This window comes from Microtus pennsylvanicus, chromosome 1 (assembly GCF_037038515.1).
Source record: "Microtus pennsylvanicus isolate mMicPen1 chromosome 1, mMicPen1.hap1, whole genome shotgun sequence".
Lineage (NCBI taxonomy): Eukaryota > Metazoa > Chordata > Mammalia > Rodentia > Cricetidae > Microtus > Microtus pennsylvanicus.
In genome coordinates this window covers 165,303,292-165,323,578 of record NC_134579.1, presented here as the reverse complement: position 1 = coordinate 165,323,578, position 20,287 = coordinate 165,303,292, and the positions used below count along the sequence as shown (strand labels likewise).

The window sequence follows — 20,287 nt, the reverse complement described above, 5'->3', positions numbered from 1 at the left end:
CACAGGGGGAGAGAGGTGAACTCTCAGATTTCTGCTCCTGCCACTCTGCTATTTGATGCCAAGCCTTCCTGCCGTGATGGACTCGGTAGCCCTCTCAAACCCTAAGCCCACATAAACTCATTATCCCCTAAGTTGCTTTCAGCCATTGTGTTATGGCAGCAGTGGAGAAGTGAGCACTACCCCACCCTGGGCCATTGGAGTATGATTCTAGGTGGTCATCACTTTTAGGTATGATTTTTAGAAGTTGGAAAGATACATATTAAATAAAAATTTTTAAGTTTTTACTCAGACTAAAATGTACAAAAAAAGTTAGAATAGTAACTGGCATGTTAATTAGTAGGTGTGTTCCCCCGTAAGTCTGTAGAATTCTGTGCTTGTTTGTAAACATGTACATGACTTTCTTTTATAGTGGATTATTATACACTTCTGTTTAAAGTTGTCCCTCAAAAGCCTTCCATGTTCTCACAAATGTATGTTCTTGGCAGTTCACAAGTGAAGACTAAGAACAAAGTGGGAAGAGTGTTTGGAATTACTTGGTTTATGCATTAAACTAGTTTAAATAACTCTTTGCTGTCCTTTTTGGAAATTATACCATAAAGGATACTTGCTTAAAATAATGAGGAATTGTATCATTGGAAGGCCATGTCCTTAGTTTTTAAAAAAGAAGAAAGAAAGAAAGAAACTAAATACTTTGGCCTAGTCACAATCTCCATTTCAAAGGGTCTTCAGACTAAAAGCTTATTCTTCACTTAAGTGACTTCTCTCCAGCCATATTTAGGAGTTCATCTAGGTTATAAACCATATCGCTGGTTATTCTTGCTGTTCCAGATGGGGTAAAACAAGCATCGGGAACCCTGGAGGGAGAGGTAATGGCTCAGCCCTTGGGCTTATCCTTTATCTCTAGTGCAGATATTTGAAGAAATGTAACTGCTGAACGAGAGCCTGGAGTGGGGCGTCCACTTACATCTCTGAGGAGTGGCTGAATAGACTGTGGTCTCTCGAGTGTACTTTTGATGTTGTTGCCAGTCTGTTTCAAATGTACACGTGACACTGGCTGAGGAAATACTAGAAACACCTGGTAAACATTTTTCTGCTATCTATTGTTAAGCTATATTCAGTTGATTGCATTTTAAAGCTTGGTTTTTCTGCTTGGTATCAGTGATATCAGGTTACATATAGGGTGTGTGTGAGCTGCTGACTTCAGTAGGTGAGCCTGTGTAAGTGTGTGAGACAGTAATGGAGCTTACTGTGCTTAGACTTGAAGGGAATGCTTGTTTAGACTTCTGTCCTGTGGTTTCCAAAGTTTGTCCTGTCGCTGTCCATTTGGAGCCCTGATGATCTTATCCATGTAATTAATAATACAGTTGGGGGGAGGGTCTCTCTCAGTAGCAAATTAAAAGTACAGGGCACACGATCTTCCATAACATTGACACAGTTTTGTTTCTAATGTTGTTTGAAGTGCATTACCAGCAAGACAGTGCTGCACAGTTTTCTTCTGGCTTTTGTTCTTGTTCTTTTCTAGACTTCTTTTGGTCCCGGAGACAGGTCAAATGTAGCCCAGACTGGTCTCAAACTTGCTATATATCCAAGAATCACCTTGAACTCCTCATCCTCCTGCCTCTCCTTCCCACACACTGGGATTGTAGGCTGCACCATCATGCCCTACTCTTCTAGTTTTCTGGGTTCTGTGTTCTGTGGTTTTGTAAGCTAGTCCATCTTTTTCATGAGCAAGAGGAGTTCAACTTACAAATGAGTAGGTGAGAAAACAGAAACCTACTCATTACCCTGAATTTCATCTAGGACAGAGACGATACCTATGCCTTCTTTCTGCCAACTTGACACTAAGGCCTCTTTATGTACCTACCGTGTGCTTAATGAACAGATTGTGAACATAAAGTGTGTTTATTCACATAGTGTCTCTCAGGGAATGCCCCATTTCTGCAGTAAAAACTAATCTCTCTCTTAGTGGTTTAAAGTCAGACACATGGATTTGGTGGTGTAACTAATTAGTGAAATAAATGTATGTTTAGCATGCAAAGACCTGTGTTCAGTCCTAAGTACTATTTTAAAAAAAATCTTTAGGCAAATTTACCCAAATATGTGGTTTCCCCAAGAAGCAGAATTAATTCATTTTGTTCTCTGGTAGTTTTGTAAGTCTTGAACAACATAAAGAACAGGTTTTAGAGGATGGGGACAGATGCTTGAAAGAGAAGAAGGGACTGGGTGGGCAGCAGTGTGGTTTAGTTTGTACCTAGATATCAATCCCCAGAAGAAAAAAAAAGAGGTTGGTGGATCGGGGAAGGAGTCTAAAAGTTACTTCATTGGAGAAATCAGGCAAGCAAGAGACTGTACCTTAAAGTGAAGCAGGTGTGCTTTGAGCACATCTGCAGTGGACAGCATTAGTATCCCTGCCAAAACGCCTGACACGGAACTAGTCATGGTGGAGCAAAGCCAAATGCTAGTACTAAGGAGGGCTGGAGAGACAGTTAAGAATGTATACTGCTCTGGCAGAGGACCTGCATTTGGATCCTAGCACCCATATCAGGGCAGCTTAGAACCATCTGCAATTCAAACTCCATGGCCTCCATCTCCTTCTGACCTCTGCAGGCACCGTCACACATGTTCATATACATACACATGCGTACACACAGACATACGTTAAATTAAGAGGTTTTTTAATCTTAAAAAATATTGGACTGAGCATGGTGACATATACATTTAATCCCAGCATTTGGGAGGCGGAGGCAGGCAGATCTCAATGAGTTAGGCCAGCCTGGTCTACAAAGTGAGTCCCAGGACAGTTAGGGCTGTTAAACGGAGAAACCCTGTCTTGAAGAACCTATTTTCCCAGCCACTGAGTTACATTACATCCTTCCCAGAAGTCTCCTATTTAGAGACACATTGGGACGGAGGCAATGGCCCTGTGGGTAAAGGGTTTGTTGTAGAGCATACGGACCCAAGATCAGGTCCCAGCACTGAGTGGGCAGGAACAGTCAGATCTTGGAGGTTTTCTAGCTGGCTGGTCTAGCCAATCAGCTATCTCCCGGCTTCAGTGGAAGACCCTGTCTCAGTAAATAGGATGGAAGCAGGTAACCAAAGCTGACCTCTGGCCTCCACTTGCCAGATGAGTGACACAAAGGTGCGTTGCTTGTCTCTGCTACTGACTTGCAGAGAAAAGAACTGAGTGCTTAGAAACCATGGGGGTTCCTTGGGTAATAGAAAGGTCTATTACCTAATACATCAAGACAGAATCTGTTAAAAAAAAAAAAGTGGCTACCTCTCAGTAAAGGAAGGTAGTATGTAAACAGGCAGATTTATTCCTAAATCATTGTGTTGACATGCACATTTTTAGGCAAATATAACCTGTCTTTATCTTTAAAAAAAAACGTAATTGCATTTCTATTTACTCTGTACACATGCATGTGTGCATGCCCATGTGCACTCACATGTGACATCACAAATGTGGAGATCAGGTGACAGCCTGTGGGTTCTCTTCATCATATGGGCCTCAGGGATCATCACCAGGTCCCTGGGCTTGGCTGGCAGTGGGCGCCCTACGTGCTGAGCTGTCTTGTTGATCTGTCTTTTTTGTTTTGTTTTGTCTAATACTTTATGATTGGACATATTAAGGGCAGGTCATACAGAGGTGTGTGGTATGCACCAGTAATCTTAGCTCTCAGGAGGCTACTGCAAGAATAGCAGAATTCAGGGCCAGGCCAGGGTGTCAGGGTGGTTTGAGGTTAGCCCAGGCTATGCAGTGAACATCTGTCTCAAAACAACAAAAAAAATTTACATAATGAAATAGCATTAATGGAATATGACGTTTGGATATGTGTTAGTACACAGTCTTTAAATCAGTTTAAACAGAGTTCTAACACCTTTTTTTCCTGACAAAAACATTAAAAATAGTTTTGTGTAGCTCTTTGAAGTATTAGAATTTGTCTTTAGTCACCCTGCTGGGACAGCACAGCAGAACTTCCTGCTCCTTCCTGGCTGTCCCTGTGGACAGAGCAGCCTTTCCCCCCTTGCTTCTGATGAGATGTCTTTACCAAACATCAGGATTATTTTCATTCACAACCATGCCAGAGCTTCCAGCTTTCCTTTAGAGGCACTTTAATCTCACCCTAGGAAATCCAGGTAATTAAGATTCACACCTGTAACTAAGAGCATACGCGCTCTTTGAGAAGACTGGAGTTGGGTTCCCAGCACCCACATGGGAACCTCATAACAGCATGTTACTCTAGCACTAAGGAATCCAGTACCTCTGGGGACACACACAAGAAAATCTTAAAAAACAAAACAAAACAAAATCCCAAGACTAGGGAGCAGGGAGGGATGAGAGAGCTCTGAGGGGAAGACCTCAGGCTACATACTGAGTGTCTGCCACAGTTGTCATCATCTGACCAAATTGCTTGTTAGTTTTTGACCGTTGTTGTTTCCCTTCTTAAATTTTTTTGGTGTGTGGGTAGTTTGGTGGGAGGTACGGGGGAGGCAGGAAGCACTGGGATCAGTCCCAGGCCTTGAACATACTAGGCAAGGCTCCATCAGTGAACTAAAGTCCAGTCCTTGTAGTGTTTTAAGCACACAGATTGAGAGTTTTATATTACTGCTGGCTATATTCTTGGTGGCTCAGAGTTTCATGAGGGCCAGGACTGCATTTGAGTCATCGCTTTACATTCCATGGTTAGCGCTGTAGTTATGGAAGCTTGGTAAACAACAGATGCGTCTTCCAAAACTGGGAGGCAGGAGAGTATCCAGCTTCAGGCCGTTTATAAGCATTAAACAGTTTGAAAGTGATCTAACAAGAGTTTGCAATCAGCCAGGCGTGGTGGAGCATACCTTTAATCTTAGCACTGGGCAGAGGCAGGCAAATCTTTTGTGAATTTGCCTGGTCCACAAAATGATTTCCAGGACAGCCAAAGATACAAAGAGAAAACCCATCTCAAAAAAAAAAAAACCCAAACAAATAACAAAAAGTTTTTAATCAAATAGCGATAGCTCAGTACTTCATACAAAAACATTGCAGTTATCTTTTTTCTTTTGATTAAGTAAGTTAAAGTGATCTTCTAGTGATCAAGACTTTTTTTTAGATTTATGTGTATGGTTGTTTCTGCCTCTGTGTGTGCACGTGCGTGTGTGTACACTGTACGTGGGCCTTTTGTCCGCATCAGTCAGAAGACTTTAGTTCCCTGGAACTGGAGTTACAGAATTCTGTGAGCCACCATGTAGGATCTGTGGGCCAAATCTGGGTCCTCTGGAAGAGGAACCAGTGCTCCCAAATGTTGAGCCATCTCTCCAGCCCCAGGAAAACTTGATTTTGAGACATGCAGCACGGGCTGGCCTCAAACTTTCTATGTTGCTGAGGGAAACTTTGAATTTCTGATCCTCCTGCCTCAACTTCTCTAATTCTGGGATTGCTAGATGCCAGCACACTTAATTAGGAAAAACTTTGGCAGGCACCTTACATGAGCTCAGTGTGCTAAGTGTAGTGGGAAAGAAATAATTGAATTGTTTTTAGAATGCTAGAGGGTCTTGTGTGTACGGGGCAAGTACTCTCCCATCACTGGTTACACCCTAGCCAGAGTTCCTGCGAGACTTTGTCAGAACTCGAGTTGCACTTGTACAAGAAAATTAGAGCCAGCTGAGTAAACCTAAAAGATCCTTTCCCAAATATATAAACTACTGGCTAATAGAGAAGGGAAGAACCTTTCCCCTCGTTCCTCACTCAACTAGAGAGAATCAGATATAATCATGATTGTGTCAAAAGTTCAAAAGGGAAAATGGAAGGGAAAGTGAGCTGAGTTGGCACTCTTCCCTCAACATTGTACCTGTAAGCGTGATATGTTGTTTCAGAGATTAACTTTATAGACTTCCGTACCCAGAAGTATGAAAATTCTTGGGGACCTCTTTTCACAGGCTTGATCTTAACATACTGAATAAAGAGAGCAGTTAATCCCTTTTGTAAAGTAATTTGAGAGGAGGGAATTCAGAATGTAAAATCTCACCTGCAGAAAGCTCTCAGCCCTGTAAGACCTTTCTGTCTTAGACACTTACAAAGACTTAATATTTTAATGCGGAAGGTGAACCTGGTTAAAAAGCCAATGGGTGAAATTAGAGAGAAATAATCCAGTGCTTTCTTTCTGGGAATTATCATCGTGCTCTCCAGGGGACCTGAGTTTTTTCCTTCTGAAGAATGAGAATGCTCCTCTGTATAGCAAGCCAGCGTCTCTAAATACAAGTTTGACTTTTAGTATAATAAGAGTCTTGTTAGGTGCAATTTTGCTCCTAGTCATTAATACAATGAACAAATGTTGTGGTTACCTGGGAAAGAAAACTCAAGTGCTTTTAAACCTCTTGTGAGATTTGGTTTCATGCGTGAAACCTATACACTGTTATTCCTAATAGCATCTGTAGAAGGCTCCATGCTCTAAGGTATACAACTTAGAAGTTAACACACTTTGGAAAAAGTTGACACCACTACAAAATGAACTTAAGGTCCTGAAGAGAAAGCCTTTCTTCTGCTGAATGACAGCTGTTCACTGGTGGCATCAAGGTTAGCAGACGAGGAGCGTTTTCTTAGCAGGGGGATGCTACAGCATGATGCCTTGTCTACAAGTCAGGAAGTCTTTCCAACAGTTTACAGTTCCCCAAGTGCAAATGCTGAGTTAGGAGCAAAATTCACCCAAGAGTGTGGGTAGTATTAGGTGGACTTTTGATAGAGCTTGGCATTTGCTATATTGAATGGTTTCTGAACTCTACAGACATCTCTGTGGATGTCGGGCATCTCTGTGCATCCCGGGCTGATCTTGCACTTGACAATCCTGCTTTGCCTCCTGAATACAAGGATTGCAATTCTTACGTACATATTAAAAATATTTTCTTTTGCTAACTTTTTAAATCATAATTCATTTTAATGGATTAGTAGCTTTTTCTTTCTCTCCTAGGGCTTGAACCCAGGGTCTCAGCTTTCCAGTTTAGCCCTCTACCACTGAGTTGTACCCCAGCTAATTTTTGTTTGTTTGTTTTTAACATTTGCTCATCTATGTGTGCTTAATATGCACAGCGTGCCCAGTAGCCCTGTGGAAGTCAGAGGACAGCTCGCAGTAGCTAGTTCTCATCTCTGCCGTGAGTTTCAGGGACTGAATTTGGGCTTGGTAGAAAGTGCACCTTTACTTGCCCATGACCCTGGATCAGACATAGTGCCACACCCCTTTAACCCCAGTGCTCTTGGGAAGCAGAGAGGCAGATATCTGTAAAGTCAACATAGTGAATTCTGGGATAGCCAGGGCTACATAGAAAGGCCTTGTATCAACTTCACCCTCACACCTAGCCACTCCCTCAAAAGAGTTGGCAAAAATAGCAACAAGTAGCCTTCAAAACTTATGTTAGGCAGTTCAAAACTTATGTTGCATTATGACTAACCTCAGCATAGTAGGCATCATTCTTTTTGTTGTTTGTTTTGTTTTTCAGGACAGGGTTTCTCCATGTAGAACTCTGGAGACTGTCCTGGAACTTACTATGTAGAGCAGGCAGGCCTTGAACTCACAGAGATCTGCTTCACAAATCAAAGTGATAGCCATTCACTTCTCAAGCCTGATGACATGAATTCATTTCCCAGAACTCATGCTAAAAAGCTGGATGACATAGTGGCAGGCCTGGTGGAGCCATAAGAATCACTCAAAACTTTCAGGCCGGAAAGTCAGGAACACACAGCTTAGAAGCTAAAACAAGAAACCTATCTTAAACCACGATAGAAGGAAAGAACTGAGTGTTGGCTTCAGACCTCCATGCTCTACACATGCAAGGCACATGAGTTTCAAGGGAGGCAACGACAAAAAAGGAAGGCTGTGTTTTGGACTGGAGATGTGGCTCTGCCCAGTGTGCAAAGCTGTGGGCTCATTCCCGGTACTGCAGAAAGAAGCGTTAATGCCAGGGCAGGACAGTAGCAAGGTCAAGGCCTACCTGGACGGCACAGTGAGTGGTGATCACCTAGTGGATCCTGTCTCCAAATGAACTGTGAAAGGAGGGCTGGAGACAGTTACTGGTAATGAGCTTGATTACCTTATAAGAACCGTGAAGCTACTATGCTTGTTATTATTCAAGTGACAGACATCGTCTTCTCTCTTGAAAATGCCTTAATGTGCTTCAACTTAGGAGTGACTGTTTTGATTTCAGACAAATCTTCCTATCTTCAAGCTGAAGGAATCTACTGTTAGAAGAAGATACAGTGACTTTGAGTGGCTTCGAAGTGAACTAGAAAGAGAGAGCAAGGTAAGAAGTATTTCTAATGTAGCTGTTCTTTTACTTACAGTGTTAAAGCAGAACATGCCAGTTCTAACTTAGGTCTCCAGACTGCATCTGAAACGGGTGAAAGCCAGAGCAGGACTTGTGTCAATGGGTCCATCTCAGGCTGTACCCTGAGTGGAGACTCATCATCCTCTTGGTCTCAGCTCTTTCTTCTCTGCTCAGTAGTGCAGTTAAACCTTTGCTGAGTGACACTTCTCAGTCCTCTGTGCTGTTCCTTCCTTCCTCTTCCTCTGTCAATATATTTTCCAATTTTGTTTGACTCATAGTCACCATTTTTATTATCCCACATGTATGTAGAAGATTCAGAAAATGTTTATCTTACTGTATGATACATCAGTATTCTTTAGATGTACTTGGCAGTGGGTATCAGGGACTGACATACATGTGTGTGTGTGCTCATGAAGGCCAGAGTTGGCTTGGCTTTAGATGCCTTCCTCTATCACTTTCCACCCTACTTTTAAGGCATGGTCTCTCCCTGAACCTGCAGTTTGACAGGTTCCGCTAGGCTGGCTGGCCAGCAACCTCCTAGACCCACTTCCTCCATCTCCATGTTCTGGCATTGTGGGCACTAGGGATCTAAGCGCAGGTTCTCGGGCTACACCTCAGCCCCCAGATCAGGTAAACATTTGTTTATTTTTTGAAGCAGAGTAATCTAGAATGGCCTCTGGGTAGCTAAGGATGACACTGACCTCTTGATCTGTCTCACTTCCTGAATGCTGGAATACAGCCATATGTCATCATACCTAGGGACATGTGCAGTCGGGATCAAGCAGGGCATGTGTATGTGAGGGGAGCACTCTACAACTGAGCTACCTCCCATGCCTAAATTTAACTGATGAGCACGATTCACCAGTGCACTGCTGCCTGTATTTTGAAAGACACCATTGTCTATTTTGCTAAAAAAATTTTAAGGTTATTTTATTACTAGAATGTAGTAGAATGAAGTTAACTAAAGTAGATGAAAGCTTAGTAAAATAAAAATGGAAGGAAATAAAGAAAAATCCTAAAAGTGGAAGAGCGAGGTAGGAAGCAGACCCAAGGATGTCTGATGTGCAGTGCACATCTGAAGACTGATGAGTCCATAACCGATGGAGACTTGCCCTGTTCTGGGAGTTGCAGATGTAACGCTGAATAAATTAAGATTCAAACTTACTATCATCAATCACCCTTTTAAGAGAAACTTACTAGGCACATGTTTAATCCCAGCACTCAGGTAGCAGAGGCGGGATTATTGAAAGTTCCAGACCAGCCAGAGCAACATGGCACGACCATCTCCAGAATAAAAGCATAGAAGAAAGGGGAAAGGGAAAGAAAGAGTAAAGAATATAAGAAAAAAATCCGATGTCTGTGGCTAATAATGACCAGTTTCTCCCCAGCTCCTCCTCACTTCTCCCTGAGCAATCATTAATGTTCTTTATGACCTTGCCTGTATAATGGAAGCACAGAATACCTGATGTTTTTATATGTAGCTTCTCACTCTGCATGTTTTCAAGGTCTTATCTCATTATAACACATATCATACTTGTAAAAAAGATTTTTATTTTACATATATTTTATTTTGCCTGCATGTATATACTTATCTGGCACTCAGGAGGTCAACTCCCCTGAACTGGAGTTACAGATGTTTATGAGCTGCTATATAGGTGGTGGGAACAGAACCTGGATCCCCCTCAAGAGCTGCAAGTGCTTTTAGCTGCTGAGCCATCTTTCCAGCCCCTTTATTTTATTTTTATTGCAAAATCGTAGCCTATTGTATAGAAATACCATTTCTTATTAGTCCAGTAGTTTTTTGTTTTTTGTTTTTTTTTTTGGTTTTTCGAGACAGGGTTTCTCTGTGGTTTTGGAGCCTGTCGTGGAACTAGGTCTTGTAGACCAGGCTGGTCTCGAACTCACAGAGATCTGCCTGCCTCTGCCTCCTGAGTGCTGGGATTAAAGGCATGCGCCACCACCGCCCGGCAGTCCAGTAGTTTTAAAAGTACTTACAGTGTTCTTTCTAAAGGACCTTACTCAAGGTCCCTTGTTGTGTGTCTGCTGTGCAGTCTGTCTGTAGGCTGTTTTACTTTGCACTTACGGACTAGTTAAGCATCTTGAGGGTCCAGGGAAGTTTTACTCTCATCATTGCTAAGAGCATTGCATGTGGGTTATTCTTTTATAAAATAAGGCCTGAGGTAGAAACTTAAGTGTCATTCAGTATCTGTATTTGTTTTCAACTATATATGTGTGTGTGTGTATATATATATATTTATACATACACATACGCCAGACCACCTCCTTTTTACCCACATGCACAAATATATTCTTGGATTCACAGATTTTAACTTAAGAAGTATCTGTTCATTAGTTCCAGACAGGGTCTCATGTAGCCCAGGCTTGCCTCAAACTCACTATGTAACCGAAGATACCCCTGAGGTCTTTTCCTCTTTCCTCTACATGCGCCCCATTACTCTTGGCTATAAATTGATAAGAGTTCTGATTAGCTGAGGATGTGTAGCTCTGTTGGTTGAGTGCTTGCCTAGGATGCACAAGGCCCCGATTTAGCCCAGTTCCCAGCAGTGCACAGACCCAGTGTGGTGGCACATGCAGGTCATCCCAGCACAGGAGGACCAGAAGTGGAAGGTCATCCTTAGTACATAGTGAAATTGGATGTCATCCTAGGCTACACGAGACCCTGTCTCAAAAAAGAGGACAGAAAAGAAATTCTAATTGCATCTTTTCTCTCTTTTTTGGGGGGGTGAGGGAGGGGAGGTGGGCTCGAGACAGGGTTTCTCTGTAGCTTTGGAGCCTGTTCAGGAACTAGCTCTTGTAGACCAGGCTGGCCTCAAACTCATAGAAATCTGCCTGCCTCTGCCACCCAAGTGCTGGGATTAAAGGCGTGTGCCACCACCGCCCGGCCTAATTGCATCTTTTCATACAATTTAAACAAAAACTGTTGGCTGTAATGCTGGTGAGATGCTCAGCAGGCAAAGACACTTGCTGATGACCTGAGGTCAACCTCAGAAACTCAGGAAGAAAAGAACTGTCTTCCACAAGCTGTCCACCTGAACCTGGTGGACCTCACTCCTGCAGGCAAGATCATTATGTAGCCCTCGCTGGCCTGGAACTCGCTGAGATCCTTTGCCTCCAGGTGCTGGGATTAAAAGCATGTACCACATAACCATGGGTTTATTTATAAATTTTCCTTTTTTTAAAAAAATTATTTTCTGTACATTGGTGTTTTGTCTTGGTTGTCAGATTCCCTGGAATTGGAGTTACAGACAGTTATGAGCTGCCATGCAGATGCTGGGACTTGAACCTGGGTCCTCTGGAAGAGCAGTCAGTGCTCTTAACCACAGATCCATCTTTCACCCCCATAAATTTTCCATTTTATAAAATTTTACATTTATTCACTGTGTGTGTGTGTCTGTCCATATTCATCCAGCCACCTAAATAAATGTGTGTGGGCACATGGATGCCACACTGGGTCCCGAGGTAGATAAGCTCAGGTGGGCAGGCTTGCCACCTCACTCCCTTACTGAGCATCTCCTGGGTCGTCATCAGGAACTCACTCTGTTGATGTTGTTTTAGGTTGTAGTTCCCCCACTCCCTGGGAAAGCGTTTTTGCGGCAGCTTCCTTTTAGAGGAGATGATGGAATATTTGATGACAATTTCATCGAGGAAAGGAAGCAAGGGCTGGAACAGTTTATAAACAAGTAAGTACTTGCTGTTCCTCAAGGAGTGAGGAGAATGGTGCCGTGAGACTTTGATGATACTAGTCATTATTGCAGTATTTTATTTTGTGTGTTGGATATTTTGCCTGCGTGTGTGTTGGTTCCCAATACAAACTGGGAATCGAACTCAGGTCCTATACAAGAGCAACCAGTGCTCTAACTGCTGAGCTAGCTCTTCAGCCCTGACTACTTGTCATTTAAATGTTAAGTTTAATCCATGTTGCCTTTCCTTGGGCCATTTCCTGACTTTTAGTATGAAGTGGAAGACTCCATGTTGAATACCATGCCGTAAATGCTGACACTCTTGAGTGGCTGAAGTGAGGGTTTTGTGTTGACCCGTGTTTTGTATTTGTTGTTCTTGAACAATTTATGCAAATTACATTTAAAATTGCATCATTCAGGCAATAGTTTTACTCGTGATTCTGATTTAAGGTATATTCTCATGTGAATAATAAAATGTACAGTACATTTGCAATCATTTTGTTTGATTGCAGGTAGCATTATTACCAGCATGTTTTATGTAAAAGTGTACATTAAAATTTTTTTCATAGCAAAATGTTTTTTGAAAAAAAGTAAGAAAATTTAGAATTGTTTGTCTTTTAGTAACTATTGATAAGCTCAAACCAATATTCTTTTCTTGTTTTTTGTTGTTTTTGTTGTTGTTTTTATTTGAGACAGCATCTGCCTGTGTAGTCCTGTCTGTCCTGGAACTCGCTCTGTAGACCAAGCTGACCTTGAACTCAGAGATCTGCCTGCCTCTGCTTCCTAGCACTGGGATTAAAGGCATGTGTGTTACCACGCCTGACTATTTTTTTCTTATGTGACCCAGCACTTAAGAAGCTAAACGGAAGTGTTGTAAGGTCAAGCCCCACCGGGGCTACAGGGAGGAGGAGGAAGGAGGTTGTCCCTGACCTGGGCTGAGGCAGTCCTCCAGTCCTCCTCTGAGTAGTGAGACTGCGTGCATACCACTGCGCCCACTGTGGTTATGTGCCCACGTTAGGTTCTACAGGATTGGCCAGATCTTAGCACATGCAGCCATGTGAGCACACACATTGATTTTAACTAATGATTTGGTATCTATGAGCCGTGAACAGAAGCTACCTACTGTAGCACGCTGTATACAGGGTCTCACCGTGTAGCCTAGGCTGTATACAAGGTCTCACCGCGTAGCCTAGGCTGTATACAGGGTCTCACTGTGTAGCCCAGGCTGTACACGAGGTCTCACAGTGTAGCCCAGGCTGTACATGAGATATCACTGTAAGCCCAGGCTGTACACGAGGTCTCACAGTGTAATCTAGACTGGCCTTGAGCTCTCCACAAGGTGCTGAGATGACAGCAGTTCACCATCACATCCCTGCAGTTCCATTTTTGTGAACATGCTCTTTGAGAAGGCACAGCTAAACTTGGACTGAATATAAGTCAGATCACCAGTTACAGAGGAAAACTTAGAGGTGGGGAAAGGGAAGAAGAGGAGAAAAAGCAAAGGACTTAAATGGTTCTGTTTGTTTCTTAGTGTTAGTTTACCATTGAGCTTTTTGTATTTCTAAGTCAAAACCTATACCCCGTTTTATTGTTTTAGCTCTTTATATTTGCTCAAGCTAGCCTCAGACTCAGGGCCTCCTCGCTCAGTCTCCCCTATACTGGGATTAAACGTGTGGGCTAACATGCTGGTTTAGATTCTGTGTCTTTAAAATAGATCCTTAAAATCCAGTGAACTATTCATGTGTAACAATAAAATATCAATTTCTTAGGCATGTACCACCTAGTTGAGAAACTAAGTGGATGTTCCAGAAACACTACAAAGTTTTAAAAGTTACTTTATTTTTCTGTTGTTGAGTTTACTTGAGTATTTGTATATTGCCAACTCAGTGTATATGTGAAGGTTAGAAGATAATTTGCAGAATCATTGTTTTCCTTTTACCACGTGGTCTTCCGGGGATTGAATTCAGGTCATCAGGCTTGGCCAAAGGCATCTTTGCCTGTCGCACTATCTTGCCGTCTCGAGAATGTTTTTAAATCACTTTGTGGACCAAAGGAAAAGACCAGTATTTTTTTTGTGTGTGTGTGGTTTTTCGAGACAGGGTTTCTCTGTGGTTTGGGAGCCTGTCCTGGAACTAGCTCTTGTAGACCAGGCTGGTCTCGAACTCACAGAGATCCGCCTGCCTCTGCCTCCCGAGTGCTGGGATTAAAGGCGTGCGCCACCACCGCCCGGCTAAAGACCAGTATTTGATAGCATAGCTTTATGGGTAGTTCGTAATAATGCTTAGAAATTTTGCATATTTCCTAACCTTAAAATGTGTTTCTTTTGACCCCCCTACACCATTTTAATAAACACTGGACTAAAAGTTTGTGTTTTTTATTCCCAGGGTCGCTGGTCATCCTCTGGCCCAGAATGAACGTTGTCTTCACATGTTTTTACAGGATGAAATAATAGATAAAAGCTATACTCCATCTAAAATAAGACATGCCTGAGTTTGGAAAGAAGAGGCAAAACGAGACCATTAATGATTGCTCCACACCAATGAAGAAGCTGTAACTAACTTAGCATGCTGCACGGGCGCTGCTCTAACACGCCCTGGGTGTTCTAGCACTCACAGGCTCCCTTTCATTTTGTTTTGTTTTGGCAGTTGACAAGAAGTTTTTCATTTGCTTTAGTGAAAACTCCCTCGTTGAGCCTCTCTACCTAACTCTCCTTGTTGTGTCTGTATACACATTGTAGCCTCACAAGCCCCATAGACCTGCACTGTCCTGACTAAAGTTGCTGTCTTGGTCTTATTTGCAGATTCTGTGTCCTGTTTGCTTCTTGAATCTGATTGGCTAGAATCTTTCTCCTCCCCCTTAATGTGTGATGTCACCACTTGGTCCTAATTTATGTGCAGGAGCAGGACACCGTTTGTCTCCGGTGCCACACATATGAGGTGTACTTTGTGTGCAGAGTGCGTCTTTCTTCTGGCCTGTAATCCCCTTCACATGGAAGATTAATGAGGGAAATCTTTATATTCTGTATAAAAGCAAAATCAAATTTATATACTAAAATCATTTGTCTAAAAATTTAAGTTGTTTTCAAATAAAAGTTGAAATGCATTTCTGGTGTGCACTGATTGCCTGGCCTCCAGAGCCTGTCCTTTCTTCCATGGCTTTGTGCTTTCTTCCCTCACTAAGAGGGATTATATACTAATTATATACTTCTTGTTCCGTAACTCCATTCCTCTTTAAACGGTGGTGATATCAAATGCGCCACCACCTCGTGAATGGGGTATTTTCTTAAACAACAGCAAAGTGAGGCTCAGAGACAACATTCCTCAAGGCTTACTGCTGTTGGGAAGGACTGTTTGAGAAATGCTCTGTAGTCTCCGGTCATTCTTCAAAAGGCCTTTTAAGCGAGGCAGCGTTGTGCCTCCCAGTTCTCAGCAGTTGTTCCCCGGGTGCCTGGATGGCTTGCTGGGACTTAGCAGACTGCAGTGTGTAAAGAAGTCACAGCTGCAGCAGAAGGCCGCTTGTTGCTCAAAACAGTATTTCACAATTTCATAAAACCAGTTATTTTTAAATAAAGATGTTATGAAGCGGCCAGGCATGGTGGTGAACACCTAGAATCCCAGAGTTATTCTGGCTACATAGCAAAACTCTCTTTCAATCACAGAAGAAAAGTATGTACCTTGGGGGTCGAGAGATGGCTCTGTGGTTAAGAACTTGCTGCTCTTCCAAAGGACCCTGATCTGGTTCCCAGCACACGTATCCAGCAGCTCACAGCTGCCGGGAATTCCGGCTCTGGGGATCTAACATCCTCTTCTGACCTCCAAGAACTCACTCACGCATAGCGCCCCAGAGACACATGATTTAAAATAAAAATCAGTTATCTTTTAAAAAGATAAATAAGGTGACTGGGAAGATGGCCCAGTAAGGACTAGACTTCCAATTCCAGAACCATGTAAAACCCATGTGGGTGTGTTGCTGCCTGTAATCCCAGCACACAGGAAGTGAAATGCCCCATATATATGTACTTATACATACATGCACACACTATATATATATAATATTGGAGGGTAGTCAAAGAGGGGACCCTAGCTTTGACTTTGGGTCTCCACATTTCTATACACACATGCTCATTGCACCCATACACAGATTCTAACATATACATGAACACCACAAAGTTATAAAATAACGTGCAGAATTGATTACCATGAGCCAAGTATTAATGTCAAGGCTGTCAGTGTTTGCTAGACAACATAGAAATAAGGGGCTAATGGCTCCTCAGGTAATATGCTTATTGTAAAGCTTGGGGGGGGTCTAAGTTTGATCCTTGGGACTTGCATGGTATAGGAGGAGAGAGCCCACTGCTACCTGCTGGCCTCTGACCACATGTTCACATGGTAGGTTCACGCTTAAGTGCACAGGCAAAATTTGAGGTTAAAAAAATTGAGAATGGAGCCAGGCATGGTGGTACATGTTTAATCCCAGCACTCAAGCAGAGGCCAGCCTAGCCAGGTGACACCCAGGAAACAAGTAGGGATGAAGTCTTTCACCTCCCTTCCCCTCAGTGGGGGCATTGTGAGCTGTCACAGCTGAGAAATGGAGTCCTCAGGGGTCATCAGTACAGCAAGCCTGCGATGCACAGGGCAGTCTTCCTCACCAGAAAGAAAGTACGGCTGTCCCCATTCGCTGGAATTCTCAGTTGTGAGCCTCGAAAAGAAGGTATAATGTGTTTTAGGGTGGTAGTACTGCTTGCTTGTTTCTAGTCTTTCATCTTTTCCTCAGAATAAGCATGCTCTTGAGAAGCCAGAGGGCTTGCTTGTTTTGCTCAAGGCCTTTTCTTTAAGACTGCATGTGTGCGCACACACGTGTGTGTGCACAAGCACACGTGTGTCTGCATGCCAGTGCAGTGCCTGTGGAGGAAGTGTGTGTGCGTGTTTCTGCCTGTAAGTGTCATGTCTATGGAGGATGTATGTCAGCTGCCTTAGGCTGGAGTTACAATTCCCTGACCTGGGTCCTTGGAACCAAACTCAACTCCTTTGGAAGGACAGTCCATTCTCTTAACTGCTAAACCATCTCTCCAGCTCCTAGAAAAATCAGAGGTTTTAAAATGGGCACGAAGTTGTTTGTTCCAATTAATAACCTTTTTGCCTAATGTACGAGGAATTTTTCAACATTGTCTCCTAAGACTGTAATCGGTAGTAAAACTACACCTTGAACCTTTGACAGTAAAACGCAGGTGCTGTTAATTCTAACTACATGGAGAAGAGCCCCAAAGGCCCAAGACTCCCCAACACACTTTATGTGGGTTCCAAAGCTGTGGATGGGTACCTGTGGCACATTCAGGCCCTGCCTACCCAGTTATCCCTTGTGCTCACTTCTGCCTGCTGCAGTCAGTATCAGCAAGGCCTTTAATAACTCATAGGCCTGTTGGAAACAGTGGTTTCTTTCTTTTCTTTCTTTCTTTCTCTTTTTTTTTTAAAAAAAGGTTTTATTTATTTATTACGTATACAACATTTTGCCTCCATGTCTGCCCGCATGCCAGAAGAGGGCGCCAGATCTCATTACAGATGGTTGTGAGCCACCATGTGGTTGCTGGGAATTGAACTCAGGACCTCTGGAAGAGCAGCCAGTGCTCTTAACCACTGAACCATCTCTCCAGCCCAGGGACAGTGGTTTCAAATGTCCCCGATGGGTTTATGTCTTGAGTATCTGTTCCCCAACTGTTGATGTTAGTGGATTTTGTGTTTTGGTTGGTTGTGGGGTCAGGGGAGATATCAGCAAATGTGTTCCTAGTGGCTTGAATTAGGTCAGTAGGGGCTTGCTCTTGAAGGTTATTAGGCCAGTCCCTAGTTCAGGAGCTCTGTGCTTCCCAGGGTGGCTGCGTGAGTGGCCAGTGCCATTGTGAGATCTCTGCTACCAGAACACCACTGCCTTCCCCAACACAACAGAGCCATGACCCCTACAGCCACAAGTCAGACCCTTTTATTAGCCCTTAACGAAGTTGTTTCTCTGAAGAACTTTGGTCCTAGGGACATGAAAACTATTAATAGGATTTACTGGAAATCTGTGGAACAGCAGCTTCTGGGATGTGGAAGAACTTCCTTGTAGCTGACCAAATTCTGGGCTTGGAGATTGTTGCTCACTTGGTGGAGTCCTGGCCTAACACTCGGGAAGCCTTGAACTGCATCCTAGAAATTGGTCTCACAGCCTCTTGCAAGTACTGGCATTTGGTTTCTTGTTTGGGTGTTTTGCCACCAGGACCCTGTGGTTGTGACCTAGGGTGTTTTGCTATGTTCCCTCTATAGGAGCAAAAGCAAAAAAGCCCGTGCAAAGAGGAGCGAGGCCCCTGAGCCAGTACAGATAAAATACACTAGTGTTGTGGGAGGACAGATAGTACGGCGTGCTGTGGCCTGAAGATTACATACTTGGTGCTTGCTGGTGTTGATTAGTACAGCACCCAAGTGTTCCTCTGGGGAAGGCGTTGGAAACTGTTTTAGGATAGAGTATGGCCCCGGTATTTCCAATGTGCTCGCTATGAGTACAGAATCCCGTGTAGGTAGCATTCCCCTTGACAGATGAGGACAGGCTCCCGAATTTCCTTGACTGGGCTCAGGATGGGTGACTGGCTGAAGATGCCTACATCAAAGGGCCCCCACACGGTGACCTGTTCTGTGGACGAGGGCCATGGCTTTCCATGCAGTTTCCAGAGGCCACCATTCTGAGCGGAGCATGAATGAAGAGGACATGAATGTGTGGGTTTGGATTTAAGTTTGGCTTCAAGTGAGTAAATATTACAGGACTCCCCAGGAAATCCTCAGATAGGTTGGGCACTCGCTTGAGAGGAGAGATCCTATGATGTTGGCAGTATTTGAACTACATTTGGCCAACTTCATCTTTAAAATCAGGAAATTAAGGAATCAGACCTTGAGAAATGATTTTGTTAATCATGGTGTAAACTGGGTGAAGCTTCTCCTCTTCTAAACTCAGAGGTCTGGAGCCCAGGAGCCCAGCAACCCCAGAAGGGCAATGAGAGCCTCCTTCACGGTCAGTGCTTGCTATGGATGGCAGTGGCCCTGGAAACTGTCCTTGAGCGATGACACCGAGGTCAAATGAACGGCAGCCCTTTCCTCAAGGAGAGTAAACAGCAGATGTGAGGACAAGAAAGGGACACGGGACCAAGTGGAGGGACAGGGGTGACTGCTCAGAGGCGAGCTGCTGGGGAACATGTAAGCTGGCACTCCTCCAAGCAGAAGAACCTGGAGACGCATGGGGGAGGGGTGTAGCTCCATAGTAGAGCACTTGCCTAGGCTTGATCTGTAACACACACCTCAAATCAAAAAGCTGGACCAAATCAGTCCTTCCTTGGACCCCTCCGAATTAGGGTTCCAGAGCAAATTATCTCCCCCAGGGTCTCCCAGGGTCGCTCATCTAAGAACTAACTGCAGTCAGACTGCTGGGAGGGGTCACAGGAGCTAGAGCCTGCTTAAGAACCGAATCGGATGGCTTCACACGGTAGGGAGCTTGCTGCCAAGTCTGACTACATGAGTTCAAGCCCTAGGACTCCCGTGGTAGAAGGGGAGAACTGACTTCCCCCAAATTGTCCGCTGATCTTCATACGTGTGCACCACAGCATACGTGCAGTCACATGCAAGTAAATAGTGTGGATTTTGTGTGTGTGTGTGTGTGTGTGTGTGCTCGCGCACGCGCGTGCATGTGTGCATTTGTTTTTTAGAAGAGAATGCAGATGGCTTGCTAGGGGCTGAGTGAGAAGTTTCTGCACCCCATAAGCTTCTCCGCCGACACAACAATCCAAATCAAATCACACCAAATTAGAAGACACAGATTTAATGGATAAAACACTCTGGGATGATTTTCCAGTCCCTTGCCCCTCAGAGAGGGCAGAAAAGAGTTAGAAAATCACGTGTTTGTTTTCTGGGGGGCAGTTTAAATGCCCTGTGGGGGTGGTCTTGAACATCTCTAGGGGAGAGGATCATCTTTTGGCAGGCTTTCAGAGATGTGGTAGAGTTTGGAGAGAGATGGGGGAGGGGTTTGGGGTGGAGCTCCCACCAGACCATTCCAGACCCTTTGGGTATATGTATGCCAGGGGCTGGGGTGGAGCTTCCAGCAAAACCCTTGATTATGGACTGACAAGAGACTAAGAAGTCATACTTGTGAGGAGTGGGGACACACCTTCAGGAACCCACCAGATACAGTGAAGACATAGAACAGACCATGAGGTAACAGCCAGAACCTCCTTTCTTTGCCTGGCCTTCGAAGTGAGACTTCAGAGCTCTATACCA

The 20,287-nt window shown here is 43.8% G+C and overlaps 1 protein-coding gene across 1 annotated transcript in view; it reads left to right on the top strand.

The window, feature by feature from the left end:
* The window catches only part of Snx3 (sorting nexin 3), a 33,949-nt gene extending 18,851 nt beyond the window's left edge, over positions 1 to 15,098 (top strand). The window contains exons 2-4 of the mRNA XM_075944641.1: positions 8,176 to 8,271; positions 11,872 to 11,996; positions 14,381 to 15,098. Coding sequence (XP_075800756.1) covers positions 8,176 to 8,271; positions 11,872 to 11,996; positions 14,381 to 14,486 — 327 coding nt within the window. The 3' untranslated portion in view covers positions 14,487 to 15,098. The remainder of the gene's footprint in view (positions 1 to 8,175; positions 8,272 to 11,871; positions 11,997 to 14,380) is intronic.
* Positions 15,099 to 20,287: the final 5,189 nt, after the last annotated feature.